The sequence below is a fragment of the Crocodylus siamensis genome, chromosome 4 (assembly GCF_052110815.1).
Source record: "Crocodylus siamensis isolate JL-2025a chromosome 4, ASM5211081v1, whole genome shotgun sequence".
NCBI classification, from domain to species: domain Eukaryota; kingdom Metazoa; phylum Chordata; order Crocodylia; family Crocodylidae; genus Crocodylus; species Crocodylus siamensis.
The window spans coordinates 63,199,076-63,221,520 of record NC_143398.1 but is presented as its reverse complement, the minus strand read 5'-3'; the positions used below and the strand labels follow the sequence as shown (position 1 = coordinate 63,221,520).

At 43.2% G+C, this 22,445-nt stretch overlaps 1 protein-coding gene across 1 annotated transcript in view; it reads left to right on the top strand.

The window, feature by feature from the left end:
- PPM1H (protein phosphatase, Mg2+/Mn2+ dependent 1H) overlaps nucleotides 1-22,445 on the top strand; it is a 210,395-nt gene that overhangs the window by 160,919 nt on the left and 27,031 nt on the right. The window contains exons 7-8 of the mRNA XM_090042428.1: nucleotides 13,470-13,533; nucleotides 15,394-15,501. Of these exons, the coding sequence (XP_089898554.1) occupies nucleotides 13,470-13,533; nucleotides 15,394-15,501 (172 nt within the window). The remainder of the gene's footprint in view (nucleotides 1-13,469; nucleotides 13,534-15,393; nucleotides 15,502-22,445) is intronic.

Below are 22,445 nucleotides of genomic sequence, written 5' to 3'. Positions count from 1 at the left end.
TCATAGGATGTTGCTAAGGCCAGAAATCGAGCAACCTCAAAAAGTTTTTCATCAGTCATATTGGTAACAAGTATATCCAAAACTATAAATGCTAAGAAACTTTGGAAGAAAGAGGAATTTTATCATGCTTCTAGGCTTAAGACAGTTTCTAATTACAAGGGATTAAGAGGTTTTATGCATCTTTCTCTGGTCACTTAGAAATAGGATACTGGCCTTGAAGTCTGATGCAATACATTCCTGTTAGCATTGTACTTACACTCTGTGTATTCTTACATCATCATTTTTTTATGTTCTATTTGTCTAAAGCTATGTTCACACTCAAAATTTTACTTCCATTTCAGCATATATTAACCAATATACGTACTAATATAGTCTAACAAAAGAAGTTTGGTGAAACATGACTAGCTACCTATGTATGTGTCCTGGAACAAACGACAGTTAATGTTTACACTACAGACTGCAATCCTGTTAGTCATGGTTTAAAATTCACTAACTTAAAATTCAACCCCAAATATACCTGTATGAACTGAGCTGAACCAGAGAAGAAAGGTAAGAGTCACAGAAATATATGTGGATGAAGATGCTAAGCTCTTCCTACCTTTACTGTGGTTTTTATGTGAGCAAAATGTGTCTGGTTGTCGTTACTCGGGAAGCTAGATGCTGGTAGGCAGCTGCTTAGTTGATCTCAGGAGCTGGCATGTCAGCATTCTTTTTTGTTCCTTGACCTCAGGGCTGAGGACTGTGAAACAAAGAAAGCACTTCTATGTTCCTGTGAAGTTTTCCTAGTCAGGGTCAATGGAGACAAGAAATGCTATTTCAGTTTTAAATGTACTTACTTTCCCTTTCCAATATGTACTTGGATAATAACAACCTCCTAGGCAAAGGCTTTCTGTTCGGTACACAGTGGGACTTCAACATTTCAAATCCTTTTAGTGGCTAAAACTATGGTTAAAATATCAAAGAGATTTCCAGCACATTTTTAATAGTAATGCACGCTGCATAGACATAGATCTCGTAGACAATGAGGCTGGAAGGGACCTTGAAGATCATCGCACCTTGTCGTGTATTAGCAGATGCATGACCAACAGACAGAGGGAGGTGATGCTCCCCCTCTATGCAGCACTAGTCAGGTCGCAGTTGGAGTATTGTGTCCGGTTTTGGGCGCTGCACTTCAAGAGGGACACAGAGGATCTGAAAAGGGTTCAGAGGAGGGCCACCCACCCACATGATTAGTGGTCTCTGTGAAAGACCCTGTGAGGAGAGGTTGGGAGATTTGGATCTCTTCAGCCTATACAAAAGATGGCTGAGGGGTGACCTTGTGGCTGCCTATACATTTGTCAGGGGAGGACAGCAGGGAATTGGGGATGCACTGCTTACCAGAGCACCCCAGGGAATAGGAATAATGGGTGAAAACTAGTGGAGAGTATATTTAGGTTAGGCTTTGGAAAGAATTTTTTTCCAATAAGGTTGGCCAGAGTCTGGAATGGGCTTCCAGGAGAGGTGGTGCTGTCACCTAACTTGGAGGTCTTCAAGAGGAGGCTTGACAATCACCTGGCTGGGGTCATCTGACCTCGGTCCTCTTTCCTGCCAGGGGCAGGGGTCAGACACGATGATCCATTGGGTCCCTTCTGACTCTGTAATCTATTAATCTAAGTCCAGCCCCCAGTGCCAAGGGCAGGAAGTCAGCTAGGGTCAAAAGATCCCAGCAACATAAGCATCCAAACATGTCTTGAATGAATCCAGAGTAGGTGCATGCACCATTTCTGGAGGGAATCTATTCCAGGCCTTGGGGGCTCACACAGTAAAGAAGTTTTTCCTTATGTCCAGCCTAAAATGGTCATGGAGGAGTTTATGACCATTGGTCCTTGTTATCCCTTTGAGCACTCTGGTGAACAGATGTTCCCCCAGATCCTGATGCATACCCCTTGTGTACTTATAGGCAGCCACCAGGTCACCCCTGAGCCTGCACTTTTCCAGACTGAAGAGTCCCATGGCTCTCAGCCTCTCATCATGAAGCCTATTCTCTTGCCCTCTGATCATGCGTGTGGCTCTCCTCTGGACTCTCAAGCTTCTTGACATCCTGCTTAAATTCTGGAGCCCAGAATTGGATGCAGTACTCCAGCTGTGGCCTCACCAAGGCCAAGTACAGTGGGAGGATGATATTGTGAGATTTACTTGAGAAGCATCTATGGATGCAAGCCAGAGTTTTGTTTGCTTTGCCAGCTGCAACATCACATTGGTGGCTCATGTTTGTTTTGTGGTCAATCATAACCCCCAAGTTGCTTTTAGTAATGGTGCTAGTGTAGCACTGCCGAGCCTATAAGCGTGCTGAGGGATTTTTTTCCCTCCCCGAGGTGGAGTACCTTGCATTTTTTTGGTATTGAATGTCATCAGGTTTATATCCACCCACTTACTAAGCTTATCGAAGTCTGCCAGATCACTAGCCTATCCTCAGTTGTGGACGCTATGCCCCAAAGTTTAGTGTCGTCGGCGAACATGGCCAGTGCGCTTCTGACACCAATGTCCACATCGTTGATAAAGATGTTAAAGAGAACCGGTTGAGAGACAGAGCCTTGCGGGATGCCACAGATCACGGAGCGCCATAATGATTCGCTTCCATCGACTACTGCTCTCTGGGTCCCACCTCAGAGCCAGCTTCCCAGCCATCAGGCTGTGGCATAGCCGAGGCTACAGTTGGCCAGTTTTTCCACAAGGAGATCAAAGGTTTTTTTTAAAGTCCAGAATATGATGTCAGTCTCTTCTCCCTTGTCCAGGTGATGCATCATCTGTGCTGTGGGATGAGTTTAGATAGCCCTTGAGGTCTTTTTCGAAACCATGATAGTATAACACAGCAGTCACTAAGATGCAGGGTTTTTCTCCTCAGGATTCTCGGTTCCATTTTCTCCCTTCTCTCCTTGAATTGGCGGAAATTGGGATCAGTGACCCAAGCAGCCCCTAATTAAGGTAACTGTTATGGAGACTATATCAAGATCTTCTCCTTCACTGTATGTATTTTTTCTAGATGACATACTGTAGCTTAGCCTACTCCCTAGGCTGTACCAGCAAGCATACACTAATTCACTGCCAAAACTTCATTGCTTAGTGCCAAAATTGAAAAGGGGAATTGATTAAAAAGATTTTTGGTCAGCAAACTTCCTGTGGGTTGATACATGTACATATGAGTAGAAGCATGTGGGTGGTTTTAGGAAAAAAAGGCCACTCACACAGTTACTGAATGCAAAGAGAAAACTCTCAAAGCCTGGTGGTGTTTAACACAGCTTCAGTGTTTTCTTTGGAAAGAAACATTATTTTAAATTTAGGCCATTTTCTGTCTTTTCTATTAGAAGTACGAGAATTATTTTTCGCCTTCTGTGCTCTGGAGTTTTTCAGAGACTCAACAATGCATTGGCTTGACCAGCTTGTTTGGATTACAAAAGGTTATTGTCTCTGGGACTCTCATCATGCAGTTGGCCTTTTTTTTTTTTTCCTGTGAAGTTTCCGCATGGCTCTGCCTGAGCAACCCACAGTGGTAGCAGAGCTGCCAAGCTTCCCCATAGCATTAGGGCAATCATAGGTCCAGTGATGCACATTGTATCACTAGTCTAAGGCTGCCTCTAATTGCTTCGAGACCAAGCTTTCTCAACACCTCCCTCCGCCCCCCCCCCCAAATCCCCCATCTCTAACTCTCTTCTATGCCCAGTTTGTTCAGATTTTGTGCCAGAAATTCAACTGTAGTGGAGGTGGTAGCTTTATGTAAGCCGCTAGCCCTCCCCCTTCACACACATTGTTGCTCAACCATTGTGGAATACGTACTGTAACTGGCACTGTATCTTATGAGCTCTGTCTCCTGCTGAACAAGCCTCTGAGCTGTCTCAAGCTGTAATTTGCTGGCAGACATCTGTGTTACTAAGTTGATGTTTTAGGTTAAACTTTATCGTGTAGAGGCTGTGTCTAATGGTTTGCCATGTTCTGCACATCTGTCTAATGAGAAAGCAGAATATAGGGTATTTATTCATTCTGTAGATGTATAGTTTTGCAGCTGGCAATATTGAAGGAAAGTGGCTAAACCGAGGTAGGAATGCATTAAAATGCAAGATCGATAGATGTACTAGTTTACTGGGGGTATTTAGATTAAAATATTCAGCTCTGTTCATTTTCAGCAGTTGTAAAGCTGATGTCTTCCGTCTTTCTCTCTCTTTGTTTTTAAAGCAAGATGTGGCTTTTAACTATTTCTTTAGGGACAGTGAGTGAAATCCACTGTTAACGTCTTCTGATTTTCTTAGTGGACATATATTGCAAAAGACTTTTCTGTGACTAATAATCTTGACTCTTGCAGCCATCTTCCTGCAGTTTGCTTCACTGTTGTCTGATTCTTAAATGCCCTCCTGTGACAAGGACAGTCCTTCTTCCAGCACTGTAGCAGGAATCCTTCAGGTGGTGCTTTCAGCCGGTGGACAACAATTCCAAGTCATGGCAGCTTGTGAGATTTTGCAATCATTTTTGTTCTGCACTGGAAGAAAAACCAAACATCTCAAACATTATTAGGAAGATGGAATTGTCAAAATGTCTGTTTTCTGATCCAAACCTGAGCTTTTCAGCTTTCTGTCAAAAACAACCAGGAGTTCTGAACCCCAAATCCTTCCCAGCAAACCCTGGTCAGCATTCGTCTATTGATTCAGACAGTTTTGCCTTTGACCGAAGAATTTAAGAAATGTCATTTTTCTGGGATACGTGATAGGTTCATCTAGCCCACTATCCTGTCTCTCACAGAGACAGAGTATAGATATTGTGGGAAGGAGCTTCCAGAATTCAGACAGATTTGCATTTTATTTAAAAAAAAAAAAAAAAGATGACTGACGGCCAGCTCTAATTCCACCTATCTGCAAGGCTCTAAAAACTAGGAACACCCCAAATTTAGGAGTAGTAGGCACAAACTGAGCACGCTGTTCTTAATGGTGCAGCTACTACCAATTCTGCTTGCTTTGGTGAGATGGCGGTTGTATATAATTAACCACCCAATGGTTGGCATATTTTTGGGAGTGGTCTCTGTGAGGTTTATTGCAAACCCAAACAAGTCTGGTGTCTTGTGGCTAATGCTAAACAAAAACCAGTTTATTCTAGAGTCAGTTTTGTCCACCTCCTGGAAGGTTGCCAACACATTTTGTACTCTGTGTTTCCTTTCAAATAGGGGAGGTCTTTCAGCTTCTGAACGCATCTGATTAAAAACCCTCTTCATTTCAAGTTCATTTTATTTTATTTGGGATGGACGACTTGTGCTTTTGTTCTGCAGCCCATTCTGGAGTCTGTGGTTCAGGCTCCTTCACACAAAAATAGGATTTCATTAGTCACTTAAAGGGAACCCAGAATACCTCCTAAAGAGCCAAGGTACATGTTTTGCTTGGTAACATGCAAATTGATTTGAAAAAATATTATCAGTATGGCCACTACCTTATTCTTTATTGCTCTGTTCAGTGTCCTTTGACAGTGCATTCAGGTAGCCTGACAGAGAAGTGGATAAGCAGATTGAGAAATGTCACAGAATGCTTTATGAAGCAGACGCCAGCACTGCACCCCTGTTTAATATAAATCGATTTATTGAATCAAGCACAGAAGCCCTGTTACAGAAACCTCAGGCTATATCCTCTAGAGAACCACCTAATAAAACAGCCCCAACTGACACTCCTTATTAGCTTTTCCACGGATCCCAAGGCAGTATTTAAAGTGGCAGTGTCCCCTCTTTTAGGGCTGAATTTATCTGTTGGCCATTGCCTATGGGTCTAATTAGCTTGGCATTATTAGTCTTATTCAGATAAGCTGCATTTCCTAACAGCTTGACTCCAACTTGTAAAAAGTAATTGGGAGTCTTGCAAACCCTGTGCCTTCACCTGCTTGATTATACCTTTTAGCCAAATTCGCATACTTTACAAAGAGTCATCTTTTTATTATTATTTAATGGGGCTTTTTTGTCTAGTGAAGCCTTTTGTGCTAGCACAGTTAAAATCCTGCCTGTATCATTGTGCCTTAGACTTCAGCCATATCCTTTGTAGACTCGCCAGGGAGAGATCAAATTTTAATTTCATAATTACTTCACAAGAAAGCAGCCTTTCCTCAGTCATGCCTGGTATTAATTTCCTCCCAGTGACTTACATTTTCATAATTTAATGTTTATGGGCCACCTTGGCAGCATTAGGTCTTTCTAGAGAAGAAGGGTAGGATGTCATTTGTTTCAGTAGAAACCATATTCTCCACAGCTAATAACAAACTGAGTAAAAGGGGGAAGAATCCAGCAAAGCAAGATATCTGGAAGAGGGGCGGGACAGTAGCTCTTTCACGTGCATGACCAAGGCAGCTTGTTGGATTGTGCCTTGGGTGTAATGCCCTGTAATGATAAATAGTTGTTTGCAATGTGCATGTTCTGCATCTTTTCAAAATTTGCAGCTCAAGCTGCAGAAATGGCAGGGGATGAAAACTGACCTGCTGTGTACAGCACATCTCCTGACAGTGATGAATAGCTCTGCTTTCCCCAAGTGTGCACATGCCATAGAAACTAAGCCAGTGTCTTTGGGGCAGGACAAAACAAAAACAAAACAGAAAAGTAACAGCTGTGGCTGCATCAAAAAGGACAAAACTAAACCTGAAGCAGAGCGGGTTAGAAATTTTTGGATGTAACAAGTTGGTTACACTGCTGCTAGTCAGCGGTGGGCAGTAGTGAAACTGCGAAGAATGTGGTCCGTTTCAGTCAACATCTGTTCAAAGCATTTCATTGCAGAAACGCAGGTTTTCAGTGTTTCCAAAATGAAATATTGTGGGATTTTAGTTCCTTAAAAAATGGGGAAGGGGCAACCTCATCTCTATTTGGGATGGTTTGGAGGGTTTGTTTTTTTAATTTGGGGGGGGGGGGTTAGAATTTATAAATTGCCATTTATGGAAATTATTAATGGGCAATTCTGCTGTTTCATATAGACCCTAAAAAGTGGTTCTCAACTTTTTTAGATTGGAGGCACCCTCCATAACTTCAGTGAATTGAGCAGCACCCTATTTTAAAAAAAACAAATATATATATTAGTGTTTAGTTCCTTGCAGAGGGGCCAGACAGTAGTGACCGGGCAGGGCCTGAGCCTGGACTTACATTCTCACACCTGCTTATCTCTTCACATTTCGAGACACCCTTCAAGAGATCTCGTGGTGCCCTGGTTGATAATTACTGCTCTAGAAGTTCAGCATGTTTTGTGTGATGGACCTTCTTTTTATGGAGACCCCAGTGTGTAGTGTCTTTCAACCATCACAGATATTTTTATATAAAAATATTTTCTTTACTTTGGATTCTTTGTTCCTGCCATCTTCCTTTCCCCCAAGCTTCACCACGCTGTGCATGCTTCTAAAAGTTCTTTCTGTGTCTCTTTAGCACCTTCCTTACGATGTTAGGTTTTCATCGTATTTGTCCACGTTAATTTAGCCTCATATCTTGTTCAGTAAGCCAAGGTTGAGGAAACTGAGATGATCTGAAATTGTAGGTAACTTCTAAAAGGTTGCTTAAAGTCAGACACTAGTATCCCATATTTACAGACCAAACTAGGACAGTGATATGATTATAGTACCTAAGCCTGCCCTTAACTTTAAGCACATAGTTAAACACTTTGCTGAATCTGTTGTTGACTTTTTTGTGTGTGTGTGGAGGTTTTGTCTCTTAACTGCATTAGACTCTCTCTGCACCCCTTTGAAGGCTTGGTAATAAGCAGCTGTTCATTCTGGTTCCACAGTAGTAATAAAAATAGCCAGCCAATTCTTAAAATTAGTGACTTGAGCTCATTTTAGTCAAAAGATCAGTTCCAACCTATTGTTCACCTCCTACCTCTTAACAGGTGAAAAAAGGATCATTTCTAGTCAGTTTTGTGTTGCTCTAAGATTAAAGCCCAACTTTCCATTGATATGAGCTGGGAATAGCAGTGACCGAAAAGTAGCAGAGTAGTACTAAGAACAACTTTTATCCTCAAGCCTATCTTGAAGGGGTGCTCCCTATTCCTAGTTTTATTGCAAAACGACACATTTCTTAAGCTGTTGTTCATTCTTTATGCTCAATACAAGCAGTTTATGAAGTTGTTTCAAATTCTTGCCCCTGGACAACACGACCTGTGCCATCCTTCAGTTGATTTCCTCAGGTTTATATTTGAGTTTTCAGTGAAGAAACTTACAATTCACTTTGGCAGTTTCACAAAGGGCAACATAAAAAAGTAAAGAATAGGACTAGTATAAAGTCTGTACTGTCCTGTTTTTTATGCTGATCCTTTGAGGCTGGAGAACTGGCATGATCACTGTTTCTTGTTCGTGTGCAAGCATGTGAATGCACCACCTTTCACGGGCAGTAAATCCTTTAAATCACCTTTGCTGTAATGGAAACATTTTTAATGTTGAGTGTCCTGCTTTGACACGTTTGTGTAATGCAAATTTTTAAACATGTATGTAGAAGAAAATTTTAGAAAACTAACAAACATCCTAGGTTTTGGGCTGTTGCATCCATATTTAGCCATCTACCATATTTACTTGAATCCAAGATGACTCTGAATTTAAGATGACTTGCACTATAATTAGATTCCATAAATGGAATATTTATAAATTTGTTATAATTTCACACATATAGAGTCTAATTATTGGAAGGTCATCTTTAGTTCATCCCTCCAGACTGCTGCAGGGGTGCTGGCAGTATGTGGGGGGGAGGGTCAAGCAGCCTGCCCTCTGCTTGTCTCCCCACAGCCTTAGGTCCCCCCTTTGTCTTCCACCTCTGCTCCCCTTTCTGCCCTTTCCCTTCTCATCTTCTACTTCCCCCACACTCTTCCTCCACAGCCTCTGCTCCCCCACTACCTTTGGGGTCCTCTATCCCTTGCCCACTCTCCCACACGGCCTCTGTTCCCCACCCTCCTTACCATTGCTCCATGCTGGCAGGTTCTGTCCCCATTCTATCCTGGCACATGGAGCACAGCCCTAGCCCAGCCCCCATAGCAGCCATGCTACAGGACTGGGCTGCAGCTGTGCTCAGTGCCCAAGGCTATACCATGAATGGAGCCTGCTGGTGGGGGTGGCAGGGGAAGAAGCTGCAGGGGGAGAGGGCAGGGTGCAGAGGCAGCAGCAGGGGGTGGGGGATGGGACAGGGACAACAGGCAGCAGCTAAAGGTACAGCCCCAAACCTGGGTAGGGTCTGAAGCCCAAACCATAGTAGCCCCCTTGTCCCGACACCCGCCCCCCTCCCCGCCATTGCCCTCGTACTTGATTCTGAGATGAGGGGCTTCCCCCCCCCCGTGTTAAATGGGGAAGAAAACTTCATCTTTAGAATCAAGTAAATACGGTAACTGTTATTCAGAATTCAGCACCCCAAGCCCCCCATTTACCTTAGCAGGAGCTCCTGACCTCAGCAATTTTGAAAATCAAGGTTTTTCAGTGTGGATATAGTGTCTGAGCTGCAGGCTCCTGTTTGTTCCTTTTTTTAATCTTGGACTTTATGCATGAAATAGGATAAAAGCTGTCTGAAAAGAAACTTCTAGATTTAAACCTTGCTTTGCAGCATCATTATCAGTACAGAGGAAATTTGGTCCATAGGCTACTGGGTTCATGATATTGAACAATTTCTTGCTGATTTTTGCAGTGTGCTTAAAACAGATTCCAGTTAGCATGTGAGTAACATCATCTAGGTCCTGGTTCCTTTTAGTTCTGGCACTGCTTTTGGCTCCTGATGCAGGTTGGCCCTGTTTTCCAAAATGTTGATACTGAATCCAAATGTAACTTTGTGGGTGGTACATATGTTGAGCCTTTACTGAGTAGTTTTGGATTGCCAGTCTTTTGCAATCATATAAAAAAACAAACAAACCCAAAAACCCAAGAAATCAAGTAAAATAAAGCAGCTAGCCCCATCTGCATGCATACCACCATTCTCCCCTCCCTTTTTGCTTTTCTTTTTTAAAAACATTTTAATATGATGGGGGCATTGACAGGATTTAAAGGGGCTCAGAGCAGTAAGCAATATTACAATTTCAGTTTTACTATCTCTTTTGTCATGCTCTGGTGGTCTTTGAGTCTTTCTGGAGCACTGATCAGAAAATAATGCAGAAACCGAAGGGCTGTAACTAAACTCTGCATATTGTTTTGTTATCAGAGGGGCTAAATTGAATTGCCTGCTTGTCTTGAAGAAGGATTATGCTAGCAGCTTTTATAAACCAAGAGGTTCCTTCAGTTCTGGGCATGCATGTGTTTATACCTAGCACAATATAGGATCTGTATATACAGCACAATTTCTATAGACAACACAGGTAGGCATAAATGCAATTTTATTATGTGAAGTCAAGTGAAATAGTTCAGAAGGTTGTAGCTTGGGTGAAATATACATATGCACAAAGCACAGGAGGTTTTGCACAGTAGGAACTTCACAGCTTCCTTCCTCTTCCCCAATGGAATTGCTGAGTTGCTAGCTGAAAAACTGTCCTTTATCATTCTCCTGCAGGAACCCACATACTCATATATTATTAATTCTGTTTGGCTAGTGGGGTAGGACTTAGATACTTGTCAAGACAGTCTCATGTTGCTTCTCAATATATCAGTGCCATTTCTACTGTGAAGGTTAAAATTCTAACCACTTTTTTTAAGAGATGGGGGATTGTTTCAGCAATAACAACATCAACAAAAACATGCTTGGGATGAGTCTTGATGCCTACATTTTGAGACGCTACAAAACAAATAACCTGAGCCTCGTGGGTCTCAGACTCTTAGTTGTTCCCCTCAGGGTCACAAAGCAGCCATTTTCCTTTCCTGATCTTTAAATGAAGCAAATTTGCTTCATCACTTCCAACTTGGCCTATTCTGTCATCAGAGACCCCATAAAACATTGTGCCAGTCATGCTGGCTGTCTTGGGAAGCTGGGTGTGAGGGAACATTTCTGAAAAAGTTTCAAACAAAGTTGATTAGTTTTCTTCTTTAAGTACTAATGGTGTCTCTTGTGCTGTCCCTGAAGGCATAAAAACTAGGTTATGATTTTCTAGGGTCATTTAGAACCACATAATATGGAATCAAATTAAGTCCTTTTTTGCCTAGGATCAGAGTACAACTGCCTCAACCTCCACATGGTTGGGGATGTTTCATTAGGGCTCCCTGCATCATAGGTCCAGTTGAGGGTGGTACAGTTTACCTTCAGCATAGCAGCCAGGAAAGGTGAATTGGTGAGGGAGACAGAAAAGGCTTGGTGAAAAGGCTTTAGTTTTTTTGATGAGAACAAGGGAGGCAGCAAGAAGGACACTTATGACTTGCATCCTTTCTTGAGGAACCCACCTACATTCTGCTCCATAGTCAGAGTCCTTTTTTCCCCATAGATCTGGATCTGCTTCTGATCCCCCACAAGAAGATGCCACTTGGAAGTTGTCTCTACAGTATCTGCTGAGGAACCCTTCATAGCATGTTTCCCTATAATTTCATAACAGTTTTCCCTTTTGTGCTTCCATATACCTCCTCTTCAAGCCCCTCTGTTGATGTATTCCAATGTGGTAACCCTACTCCCAAGAGGAAGTCTGCCAGTCATATCTTTGTAGAGTGGCAGCCTTGGTCCTTTATGCTTTTCCTTTGAGAGATCCTGTCTGTGGCCAATGACTCCCATTGAAGAGTCTGTGTTCCGCACAACATACTTTATTACAGCCATCAAGCAACTAGCATTCTTTCTGTTTGGCTTGATGTGCTAAGATGATTTGGTATGTGTCATAAAAGAAATCACAGTTTTTGCTTATTTGAGATGCAAACAGACTAATTTTTTAATGGACAGTTATTTTTTTTTCCTCGAAGGTAGAAGGCAGTCATTCCAGGAAATCATCCTTCAGGTATATATTAACTTCTGCTCAAAGCATAACAACAATTCAGTTGTGCTACCTACCTAAGTTACAACTCCCAGTTGCAAACCATATGGGCTTTTTTCTTTGTCTGTAGTATAAATGCATCCTGCAACTATAGAAGCTACTCACCATCACCTTCTCAAAATACGGAGGCTTTTATTGTACAGTAGACTTCATCTGCTTTGGGAGCTGCATTTCAGTGTACAAGATAACTAATAGACAACTGTTTGTTTTTTTTAATTAAAATATTTTTACTCTCTGCCTGTGAGACAAAAGCCAATTAAAAATGCTGATTTTTGACTCTATCTGACAATGCAAAGAAATTTCAAGATAAGGCTTAAATTTCATGCCTGTATTGCTGCCTCTTAATCATGACTTACAACGTTGTGCCCAGGTAGTGCAGCACATAAAGTATGACTGTGCATTGATCCCAGTTCTATGCAATATTTCAGTGAGGCAGGGGGAGTTGAATTACAGCTGGGTTTCAATATAGGATTGCAGCTTTAATTTTTAATTTCCTGGCTTCTGCTGGTTTGTGTCACAACCTTAATGTTGTTTAAACCTAATTGAATTTGATTCCCATGTGTTCAAACAGCCAGTCCTGCTCCCAAGCTGAACATCAGGTGTTGAGGCTCTGGCTGAACCTGACAAGAGGGTGCACTGCTGTGCATTCCCTTCTCACACTTGTCCATTCCTGTTCAGTGATGAATATTGATTTGTTCTCTCAGGTGATGACTGTCATATTACCCAAAGGGTCATTGGGGAGGGGAGGAAACAGCAAACTGGAGAGGGGACAGACATTTATGTGTGTAAAAACAGGAGGGGGAGGTGCACCCTACTGTTTTTTGGGGACTATATGCCCACACCCTGGTAGTGCCCTATCACCCTGTCCTGCATGCAAGTTGTGCAGTGCAAAATATTCTTAAGCTAAAGCCTTGTGTTACCTTTTTACCCCATCAGTGTCAAAAATCAGGTGTGTAAGAGGTAGCATATGCAGACATGCAAAAACATAAGCAGGGCCTAAGCCCACCTTCTCATCTCTCAGCAGTTTCAGAGCTGTTGTGAAACACAGTTTCTGGCAACCTTCAGTGTTACAGCCAAGGTCAAGTGAGCACTAAATATCCTTCTGAAACTCTTCACAATGCAAACCTTGCTTTGGTATAAACAGCTTGTGAAGGTGAGAACAGGAGCTGCTTCACACATCAGCCCTCTACAAACTCTGTTCTTTCTCAGTTTCAGATTAATCATTTGAGTCCAATCATTGCTTTGTATGGCACTGTATTTATTCTTATATGCCATAACCAATAATATATCAGCTATGCCAGTACATGTGCCTAATTAGGATGTTGTTCCAATTGACTTTCTTAATAGAAATAAGATTGGCTTGGTAAATACTTTGTTTTTCACATTCTCTTTTCTTTCGGTCAAATAGCACAATTCTGTAGGGACAAATGTCTCTATGGGGATAAAAGCAAATTGACAGCTTGATGCAAAGATGGAGTCTCTGGAAAAAATAATAATAAAAAGAAACACAGCTGTTTGTGTCAGGGCATTGGGTCACTAATTGAGTGCAAGCTTTAAAAAAATGTTGTTTATCCCCCCCCACAGGGCATACAAGACCATTGAGGAAGATGACTTGAAGTTTCCTCTCATATATGGAGAAGGCAAGAAGGTGGGCATGTGTGCTTTCTTCGAACTGAAGGGATAAAGAACGCAATACTGTTTACCACTCAGTTTAGCCTGTGGCAGTTCAGTGTTTTCCACTCAGTATCTCTTTATTTTATCGTTTTGACAGCTTGAAAGAATATTGCGTCTGTCACAAATCAGTCTCTGCTGTCAGTGTTAGAGGGGGAGTGCAGTGTATTAAAAAGCAACTTAGTCATTTGCTGCTCAATTTGATTTTGTTTCCTTACACCCAGCTTTGTAAACAGATTATTTTGTACTGTCGTAAATAATTAGGCCAGAGCCTCTCAGTCAAAAGACTGATTATACATGGAGTTTTTCTGGGTTTGGTTGTAAAAAGTGGATCAGTTGGGCAAAGAAAACAAAATGCATTGTGTTTTCCAAATAAATAGTGTGTGGGAGGGTGTTAAACCATGTTTTGCAGTGCACTGAAATCCTAACTTAAGGAGGGGAAGAGGGTACATGGTCAATGTGATACCTCCTGAAGGGTATTGTCTTTGCTGTCACAAGAACACAACATGCGATCTTTCTGCAAAAATGCTTGTGTAAAAGAAAAATGGTAATGCTTTCTGAGTGTCAGTGTCTCCAGTTGCATAATTATGAATAGCAAGATTATTAGTGCTGATTCCAGCAAGCTTAGCTAGACACAGCAATAGGATCAATACAAGGGCATGGAGGTCTGTTTGCTGACATTGGTATGCTTGCTGTGTTTCTAAACAGCACTTTTCCACTCATTGGGTTCTTATTTAAATACAACAATATGCAATCTACAGAGCTGCTCTGTTTATGGAGAATTCAGACCATAACCTGTATGGTTAATTTGGATTTTTTTTTCTTTTTTGTTTTTTGCAGTATTTTTGCATACGTCGCTTTTTCATTTTTTTTCTCTTTGTTTGTGGATTTAGTGTTTTACTATGCAATGCTATTTTGAGTCAGCAGAGTGGCTAGCTGGCATCAGTAGAATGTGGCAGTCCCAACACCTCCCATAACTGGGGGAGCTTAGAGGTATAACAGGTGGGTAGCTGAGAAAGGAAATTTCTTGGGGGCGTGGTTGGTGTCCTGGAGGAAAATTAATCTAGCAAAGCAGGACTGGGGAGGGGGAGAGAGGACACTGAAGATCATCTCTTATGCTGATTCTCTGGTCGGGGTGGGAGAGAGGAAGTTTTGGTAAGATTCATCTTCAAAACCTTTGTTGTTCTCAAGAACATCCTTTTGTGTTGTTGTGTCAGTAACTTGAATTTGTCCTTTTGGTTCTTGGCTTGCCAAAGGGCACATGTGACAGCACTCCAGTGTAAAGAAGTATGTTGTTTCCTTGAGAAGCAGGAGCAGATGCACTATTAAGACATCTTCATTTTGATAACTTGTCTTTGTTTTTAAAGCCTTCCTCTCAGTGTCCCCTCAGCAACTGCCCTCTTTCCAGGCAGTCAGTGTGATAAGAAATAACATCACTTTAAGAAATAGCTATTTATATATTCAGGTAATGGAGTGATTATTGACTAAACTTCTTGATGTCTGATGCAATTTAATATTATTTAGCTTGCTAGCAGAATCTGAGCACTTCGGAGACCGATTAGGACCCTAGAGAGATCACAATCTAAGGTTTAGCCAATACATCGCACAGAATAAACAGGCAAATGGGGAAGTTAGGAGACTCAAAAGTTTGAAGGTCACTGTGTTGTTCCAGTTAATTTCCCAGTCTTGGGAAGAAGAAAGTGAAAAAGAAGGAAGGAAGGAAGATAATTCTTCCAAGCTCCTAACTGTTATGTAGGAGGGTCACTTTCTTTTCTCTCCCACTCTAATGTTGTGTATTGAGAGCATTTTTATACTAATGAATTTCTCTCATTTCCAGGCTCGAGTTATGGCAACTATTGGGGTGACTAGAGGACTTGGAGACCATGACCTAAAGGTGCACGACTCCAATATCTACATCAAACCCTTTCTGTCTTCATCTCCTGAGGTAAAGCATCCTTGTCCTTGACGTATTATTTATGGGAGAGAAAGAAAATAAATTCAACTAAGTGCAGTATGTGCATCCCAAATGTTCTTCCACCCTTGGCATTATCAGAAGTGTTGGCCTTATCACATGAAAGCTGTAAGCATCCCAAGAAGAAGAGGAAGAAAGAACAGGGGTAATACTGTACAGTAAATAATAATGTAATTACCGTTCCCACTCTGTGGATGTATCTATACATAAAATTAGGATGTAGCGGTACACTCCAGCACAGTTCATGGTGGAGTTTATTGCTCCCAGGTGCAGTGTTTGCACATGTTCCCGGGACCACAACATGTTGAGCTGGAGCACAGCAGCCCCGGCTGGCAGAGAGCTCCGGAGGGGGGGGTCAGCCTGCCAGCCTGGGGATGCTCTGACCTGCTCAGTGTTGCAGAGGGGCTGATTGGGGCATGAGGATGCTATAGCGTGGGACTAGCCAGCAGGCAGCTACTGCACTGCTGTGCTTTCATGTATCAGCCAGATTCATCACTGTGTTTTGCTGCACATAATTGCACCACTATAGGATAGTACTTGTCACCCAGTAGTATCCTACAGCAGAATTAAGTGTGGCCTTATAGCGCCACACTTGTAGATGGTGAGCTAATTAGTCAGCTCTGCAGTAAAGCATCTCGTGTGGATGCAGCCTGTTTCACCTGGTGGTGGGTTCTACATATCTCCATCATGGCCCTGATACCTTCTTACCCTCTTTCCCAGTATAGGTTGCTACTGCTGCATCTTGCCACTGCATAGCAGAACAAGATCATGCCTGTTTGCTTTGAACAAGCAGCTGCCCTGGAGAGGAGGGAATATATGATATACACAAGATGGTGTAATTTCCATCAGTCAAGTTTTTCCCATCCTGGGCAAAGTTACCCAGGTGTAGGGAACTGCACCGTCCCTTTTTGGACCCAGTATAAATCCTGATGTGCATTGGTTGTGTTCAGGTTGTGCATCTGCCTTCAGAGCATGATCTAAAACTCACCTCTTTGTATAAGCCTTCCTATATTGTTCACATATAAGGAATAGGTCCTAAACATTTAGTTTAAACTAGAAAGCAGAAGCAGTGAGCCAACAAGAACTAAGAGAGGAGCCTACAAGGACAGATACAAGCCTAAATTACCAGGGGCCAGATTCTGAGGTTTCTCTCCCCTCCAGTGGCTGCCAGTAAACTCTCAACAATTGCCAAGATTTAGCAATCTGTTTTTGATAGTTGCTCACTTCAGTGATGAAAAATGCCCTAATAATGATAGCCTGAGAGTGAGAGCAAATATGCTGAAAGTGTTGCTGCTGCTAAAAAAGCAAACATACATTCAGTGGACATACAAGTCACCTGATGTTTAAAGACACCTACGAAGTGATTCTGTACACTTGAAATAAAAATAAATAAATAAATGAGTCCCCTTCATCATTCACTCTTCTGCATATTATTTCCCTGTCTCTCCCTCTCTCAGAATAAACTATTTCTCACTTTGGATCAAGCTCTGCTATCCTAAGCCAGACAATCAGCACTTCTGCCCTCATTGCTGTGATGGATTTGTTTGGTGCCAGTATAATGATGCAATTCTATCTCTGTTTTTCTGGCACTCAGAGACCTGGCTCTTGCTGTCTGTGCTGTAGCTGTAGTTGTAGTAGAGTGTCTCAGCAGGATCGACCTTGCCAGTCACTGCAGTAGCATTTGTTCTATATGCATATTTGTAAATACACTGCATCCTGTAGGCTTTCCTCTGATTTAGGTTTGAATTCCAGCATGGGACACTCACAAGTCATACTCTATCCATATTTCACAATCTCTAAATGCGTTATGAAATTAAAAGAAAAAATGGCCTTGTGTCCATAGTCTCTTTAACACTAAATCCAGGGAAAATATAATTGGTGTCAGTAGGAGGAAACTGAATAAAAATGTAAGGTATTCTATGAAAAAATGCATGGCCCCCCAAAATTCTGATTGAGCCGTGCTCAGGTTCATAACTACCTAGCATCTGTACTATAAACCCCTCTCCTTATGCACTGAAGGCTTGTCACCCATATATGTTATATGAGGTCAACCCTATCACCCTTCCCCATGTGCCTCACCTCTTTCTGCAGTGTGTTTGAGGTGTGACCACACCGCAGTGCCCGTAAGTGCAGGGATCTCCTGCGGTAGTTGCACAGGGTGCCCGTACATGTGCTCTGATGAGTTCTAATTAGAATAAGTTTGCATGCTGCAGTGTCACGTGTATTCAGCATCCCACATTTCAAAATGGTACTGGGGTATTTTAACTAAAACTCTCTGAATGAGCTTTAGTTAAAGCACCTGTGGCCATTTTGAAATGCGGGATGCTGAATACATGTGATGCTGTGGCATTTTAATTAGAGTAGGTGCCCTGGAGCTGCTCTCATTAAAAACAAATCTGTGGCCCCCTGCCCCCCGTTTACTGTTCCTGGCTTCCTGCCTTCTGATGCCACTTCCTTTCTCTATTGCCTGTAAATAGAGACACACTTAAAGTAGGCTGCTTAGGGATGACCTCAGCGTCAGCTTTGCGTTTGTGTAGATATGCCGTCACATAAAACCTCTTCTAAAGCAACATCTTGTTCTGTAAATTGCAAAACTCATCATTTGGAAATAAATTAGGAGGATATAGCAGTAATAATACTTGCCCTTTTACATAGCACGTCATCTGTAGATTTTGAATTCCTATATAAAGGTACTCTTCTGAACAAAGTAGGGGGTCAAAGCACCTGAATGACTCCAAAATGGAACTCCGTTTTAGGGAAGAAGAAATTGAATGGATCAGTAAACAGGACATGATATGTGGATTCAAATATTTGCTGTCCCCATGTTAAGGTTGTTTTTATGGAAGAGGTATCTGGTAATCCAGTAGTTTAGGGCAGGAGTTGTGAACTGGGGGTACGCATACCCCTTAGGGGTACTTAGGCCATAGGGGGTACACACAGGCAGGTGGGGATGGAGCGTGCCCTGGGGTGCAGTGACGGCATCTCCCCTGACGGCATCTCCCCTGGAGCATTGCCATAGTTTGCTTTTTGCCCAGGGGAGGGACGCGCTGGGTGCTGCCAGCCCCACGCAGCACACTGCAGTGCCTCCCCACCCCTCATCTCAGCTTGCTGTCTGTGCTCACTCTCAGGAGCTGGGCTGGGGGGTGAGGGCAGCAGTGCCTCTCTGCAGGCTGCATAGGCACTGCCCAGCCAGTGGGATGGGGAGGGCGGGGCTTTGCACGTGGTGGCTCCCGCAGTTCGTGCCACTTTCCTATGACCTATTGCAGAGGCGGCTCACAATTGGCCAGGCGCAAGGCCAGTCAGCAGCCGGCAGAGCCACATGTGCAGTGGACTGTAGGAAAGCGGCATGGGTGCAGCAGCGGCAGTGTGAGGCAGTGGGTGGTGGTGACAGTGGCAGCCACCATGTGCAAGCCCCTCCCCCCCGCCCCGGCCAGCTGGCCGGGTGGCATGTGTGTGGCTGTCAGAGGGGTGCCACTGCCCTTGTCCCCCTGGCCCTGATCCTGGGAGCAGGCACAGAGATGCACTTCCCACCCCCCTACCATTCCTGATCTGGCCCCCTCAACCCTTTCCTGCCCCTTCCCCGCCACACACACTTACCTAATGGGAGGGAGGGTGTCTGCATCTGCATCTGTGGTTGTCTGCATCTGCCTGCGTCTGTCCCCTGCCTTCCAGTAGTGGCAGGCATGTGGTGTTGCATGGCTCTTGGGGCAGTGGAGTGGGGTGCAGAGTCCAGCTTGCAGTGGCAGCTGCCTCCACCCCATGCACAGATTTGGGAGACGCGTTCCCCTTGGACCTCTGCCAGGGTGCCCCACCCCTTAAAAATGAGAAAAAATATAAAAGGGTACATGAACTGAAACATTGAGGCAGAAGGGGTACACTTGTTAAAAAAGGTTGAAAACCCCTGGTTTAGGGCTTCTGCTGGTCGTCTGCAGTGAGGAAAGACTGTTTTTCTTTTCCCCTCATGGGCTTTATTCACTGTTTTGCTGTGGGTATGGGTGGTGTTGTGTGCGTATTTGCATATATATATATATATATGCACCATCCTCTGAAGAATTAGATAGTGGCTACTTAGCTATTCAATAGAAAAGGCACATTTGATAGCAAAATTTGGCTTCTGTTTATAATTAAGACAGCTGGCCACCCATCAGACTGAGTATCCAAGAAATGGAGAAGGCAACCATAGTCTCATAAAGCCTATGTGAAAATCTTCCTGAAGACTTCATAGATATGCAGAACAAAACTGCAGGACATCTTAGATTCAAATCAGTGTTTAAGAGAGAGCTTTATGAACTGTGGCATTTAAAGGAACAAATAGGCCACATACTTAGAAAAATACAGTTTGATTAAGTAAAGTCAAGGTGGTTTCAGAATACAAAGGTTATATCTCACCAACCTGGGATTCTTTTAAAGCTTTGAACTGCCAGGGAATAAAAGAAAAATGCAGTAGATGGTCTTACAGAGTACTTGGAATTTGCAGAAAGCTTTTGAGAAAACGTTCTACATCACAGGTTAATATGAAAGACACAGAGCCATGAAGTAAATGGAAAGTTGGCAGAGTATTCTGGAAATTGGCTGAAGGGCAGGAAACAAAGGGTAGCAGTAAAAAGCTAAAAGGAGATTAATTGGTGAGTGCTGCAGGGAACAGTGTTGGACCTCTTTTTATTATTTACATATAAATTACTTGGAGGAGGGTATTGAAGGAGATTTCCTTGTTTACCAGTGAAACTGCTTTGGATAACATTACATGTAAAAAAGGAACAATACAATTAAGAAAGGATTTAATTTATTGAAGTAGCTGTGCTGGTTGATAGTTCAGAGAGCTGAATGTAGAGTATTGCCCCTGTGGCATGGTTTTTATTGGGGCAGGCTTCTCCAGGAACCTCCTGGGTGGCTGCAGCAGCAGGTCAGTTTGCTATCAACTGTTTTTAAACCAGAGGGGTTCATGTTGGCAAGTTTGAGCACTTCACAGTTCTGCTGTGGTTCTTTCACAGTCCACTATGGGCTTTTGTAAGTGAGTAGATCCTATTATAACATAAACACAAAAGTGTCCTTTTTTATCCTGGATCCAGAGTATTTCTTGGCACACTGAGTCCACAGGGAGCACCAGTACTAAAAGAAACTACTTATTAAAGAGATCTATTGTATAGCAGGCTGCAAAACCCTTAGCCAGAGAGGAGGTGTATTTTGGATTTAGCGCAGAGCTGCTTCTGCTAAATCTCAGCAGATATCTAAGAGCTTCAGTCTTGGTGTTATTCAGTTTGTTTTACCCACCCCCAATGAACATTCGTGCAAACTGTTTGCTGGCTTTAGTTTTAAAGTTACAGCACAGATCAGGAAAGAGAGACTGTCAGGTAAAGTCCAATTGATGGATTTACTAGATGGTTATTGTATTGATGGTTGATTGCCTAAGTGCAGGGAGGAAGCTGGGAGCTCCTAGGGAGTGAAAGGAAGCAGGGTGATGTGTGAGGTATTTTGGAGGGGACCAAATGGTTTGCCTGAGGCACTGAGAGAAGACTGGGATTCTCATGGGTGCTCTTAGTAAGGGTAGTTGTAGAAGAGGGCAGGTGGCTGGGAAGAGAATATACACAGCTTGTGAAATTACTGGGAAAGAAGAAATTGGGACAGTTGAGGGCGGCAGTAGCGTTGATGGGAATTCCATGAAGAGCAAGAGCATGAGAGAGTCATCAAACTTCTGGGGAGCTGCTAGATAAAGGAGAAACATGATTGAAGAAGTGATGTATGTTGAGGAAACAACCACCCAGACAGACTTTGTGTACAGTGTGAATGGCAGCATGAGCCACTAGAGAGTCTGAATTGTGGAAGCGGCTTTTGTTCAGGCTGTGTGATGGCCTTGCCAACCACTCATAGCTATGTTCATAGATTCATAGATTGTAGAGTCAGAAGGATCATCGTGTCTGACCCCCAAGGCAGGAAACAGGACCAAGGTCGGACGACCCCAACCAGGTGCCTATCTAGCCTCCTCTTGAAGACCTCCAAGATTCTAGCCACCCTTAGTGTGAAAAATTTCTCCCTAATATCTAACCTGAATCTACTCTCCAATAGTCTGCATCCATTATTCCTAGTTACTCCTAGGGGTGCCCTGGTAAATAGCACATCTCCAATTATTTGTTGTCCTCCCTTGATAAACTTACAGGCTGCTACAGGGTCCCCCCTCAGATGTCTCTTGTGAAGGCTGAAGAGATTCAGATCCCTCAACCTCTCCTCATAGTGTCTTGCACAGAGGCCACTAATCATACGAGTAGCCCTTTTCTGGACCCTCTCCAGATTGTCCTCATCCCTCTTGAAGTGCAGAGCCCAAAATTGGACACACTACTCCAACTGTGGCCTGACCAGTGCTGCATAGAGCGGGAGCATCACCTCCCTCAATCTGTTGCTCATGCATGTGCTACTGCACAGTAAGGTGCGATTGGCTTTGTTGATGGCTTCGTTACACTGCTGGCTTATGTTCATTTTGGAGTCAACTATGATGCCAAGATCCCTTTCAGCTGCTGAGGAGGTTATCCCCCAACCTGTAGGTGTGCTGGAGATTCCTCCTCCCTAGGTGGAGTACTTTGCATTTGTCTTTGTTGAATCGTATCCTGTTTCATTCTGCTCATTGATTCAATCTGTCCAGATCAGCCTGTATCCGCTCCCTGCCCTCCAGTGTGTTTAACTTTGCCCCGTAACTTGGTGTCATCCATGAACTTGGACAGGGTGCTCTCCATACCCTCATCCAAATCATTGATGAAGATATTAAATAACACTGGTCCAAGGACCAAACTGCGGGACCCCACTGCCTGCCTCCTTCCAGGCCGAGAACAACCCGTCCACCACCGCTCTCTAGATGCGGTCCCTAAGGCAGTTGGCCACCCACCTGACTGTGTTAGTGTCCACTTCACAGCCTGCTAGCTTCCTTA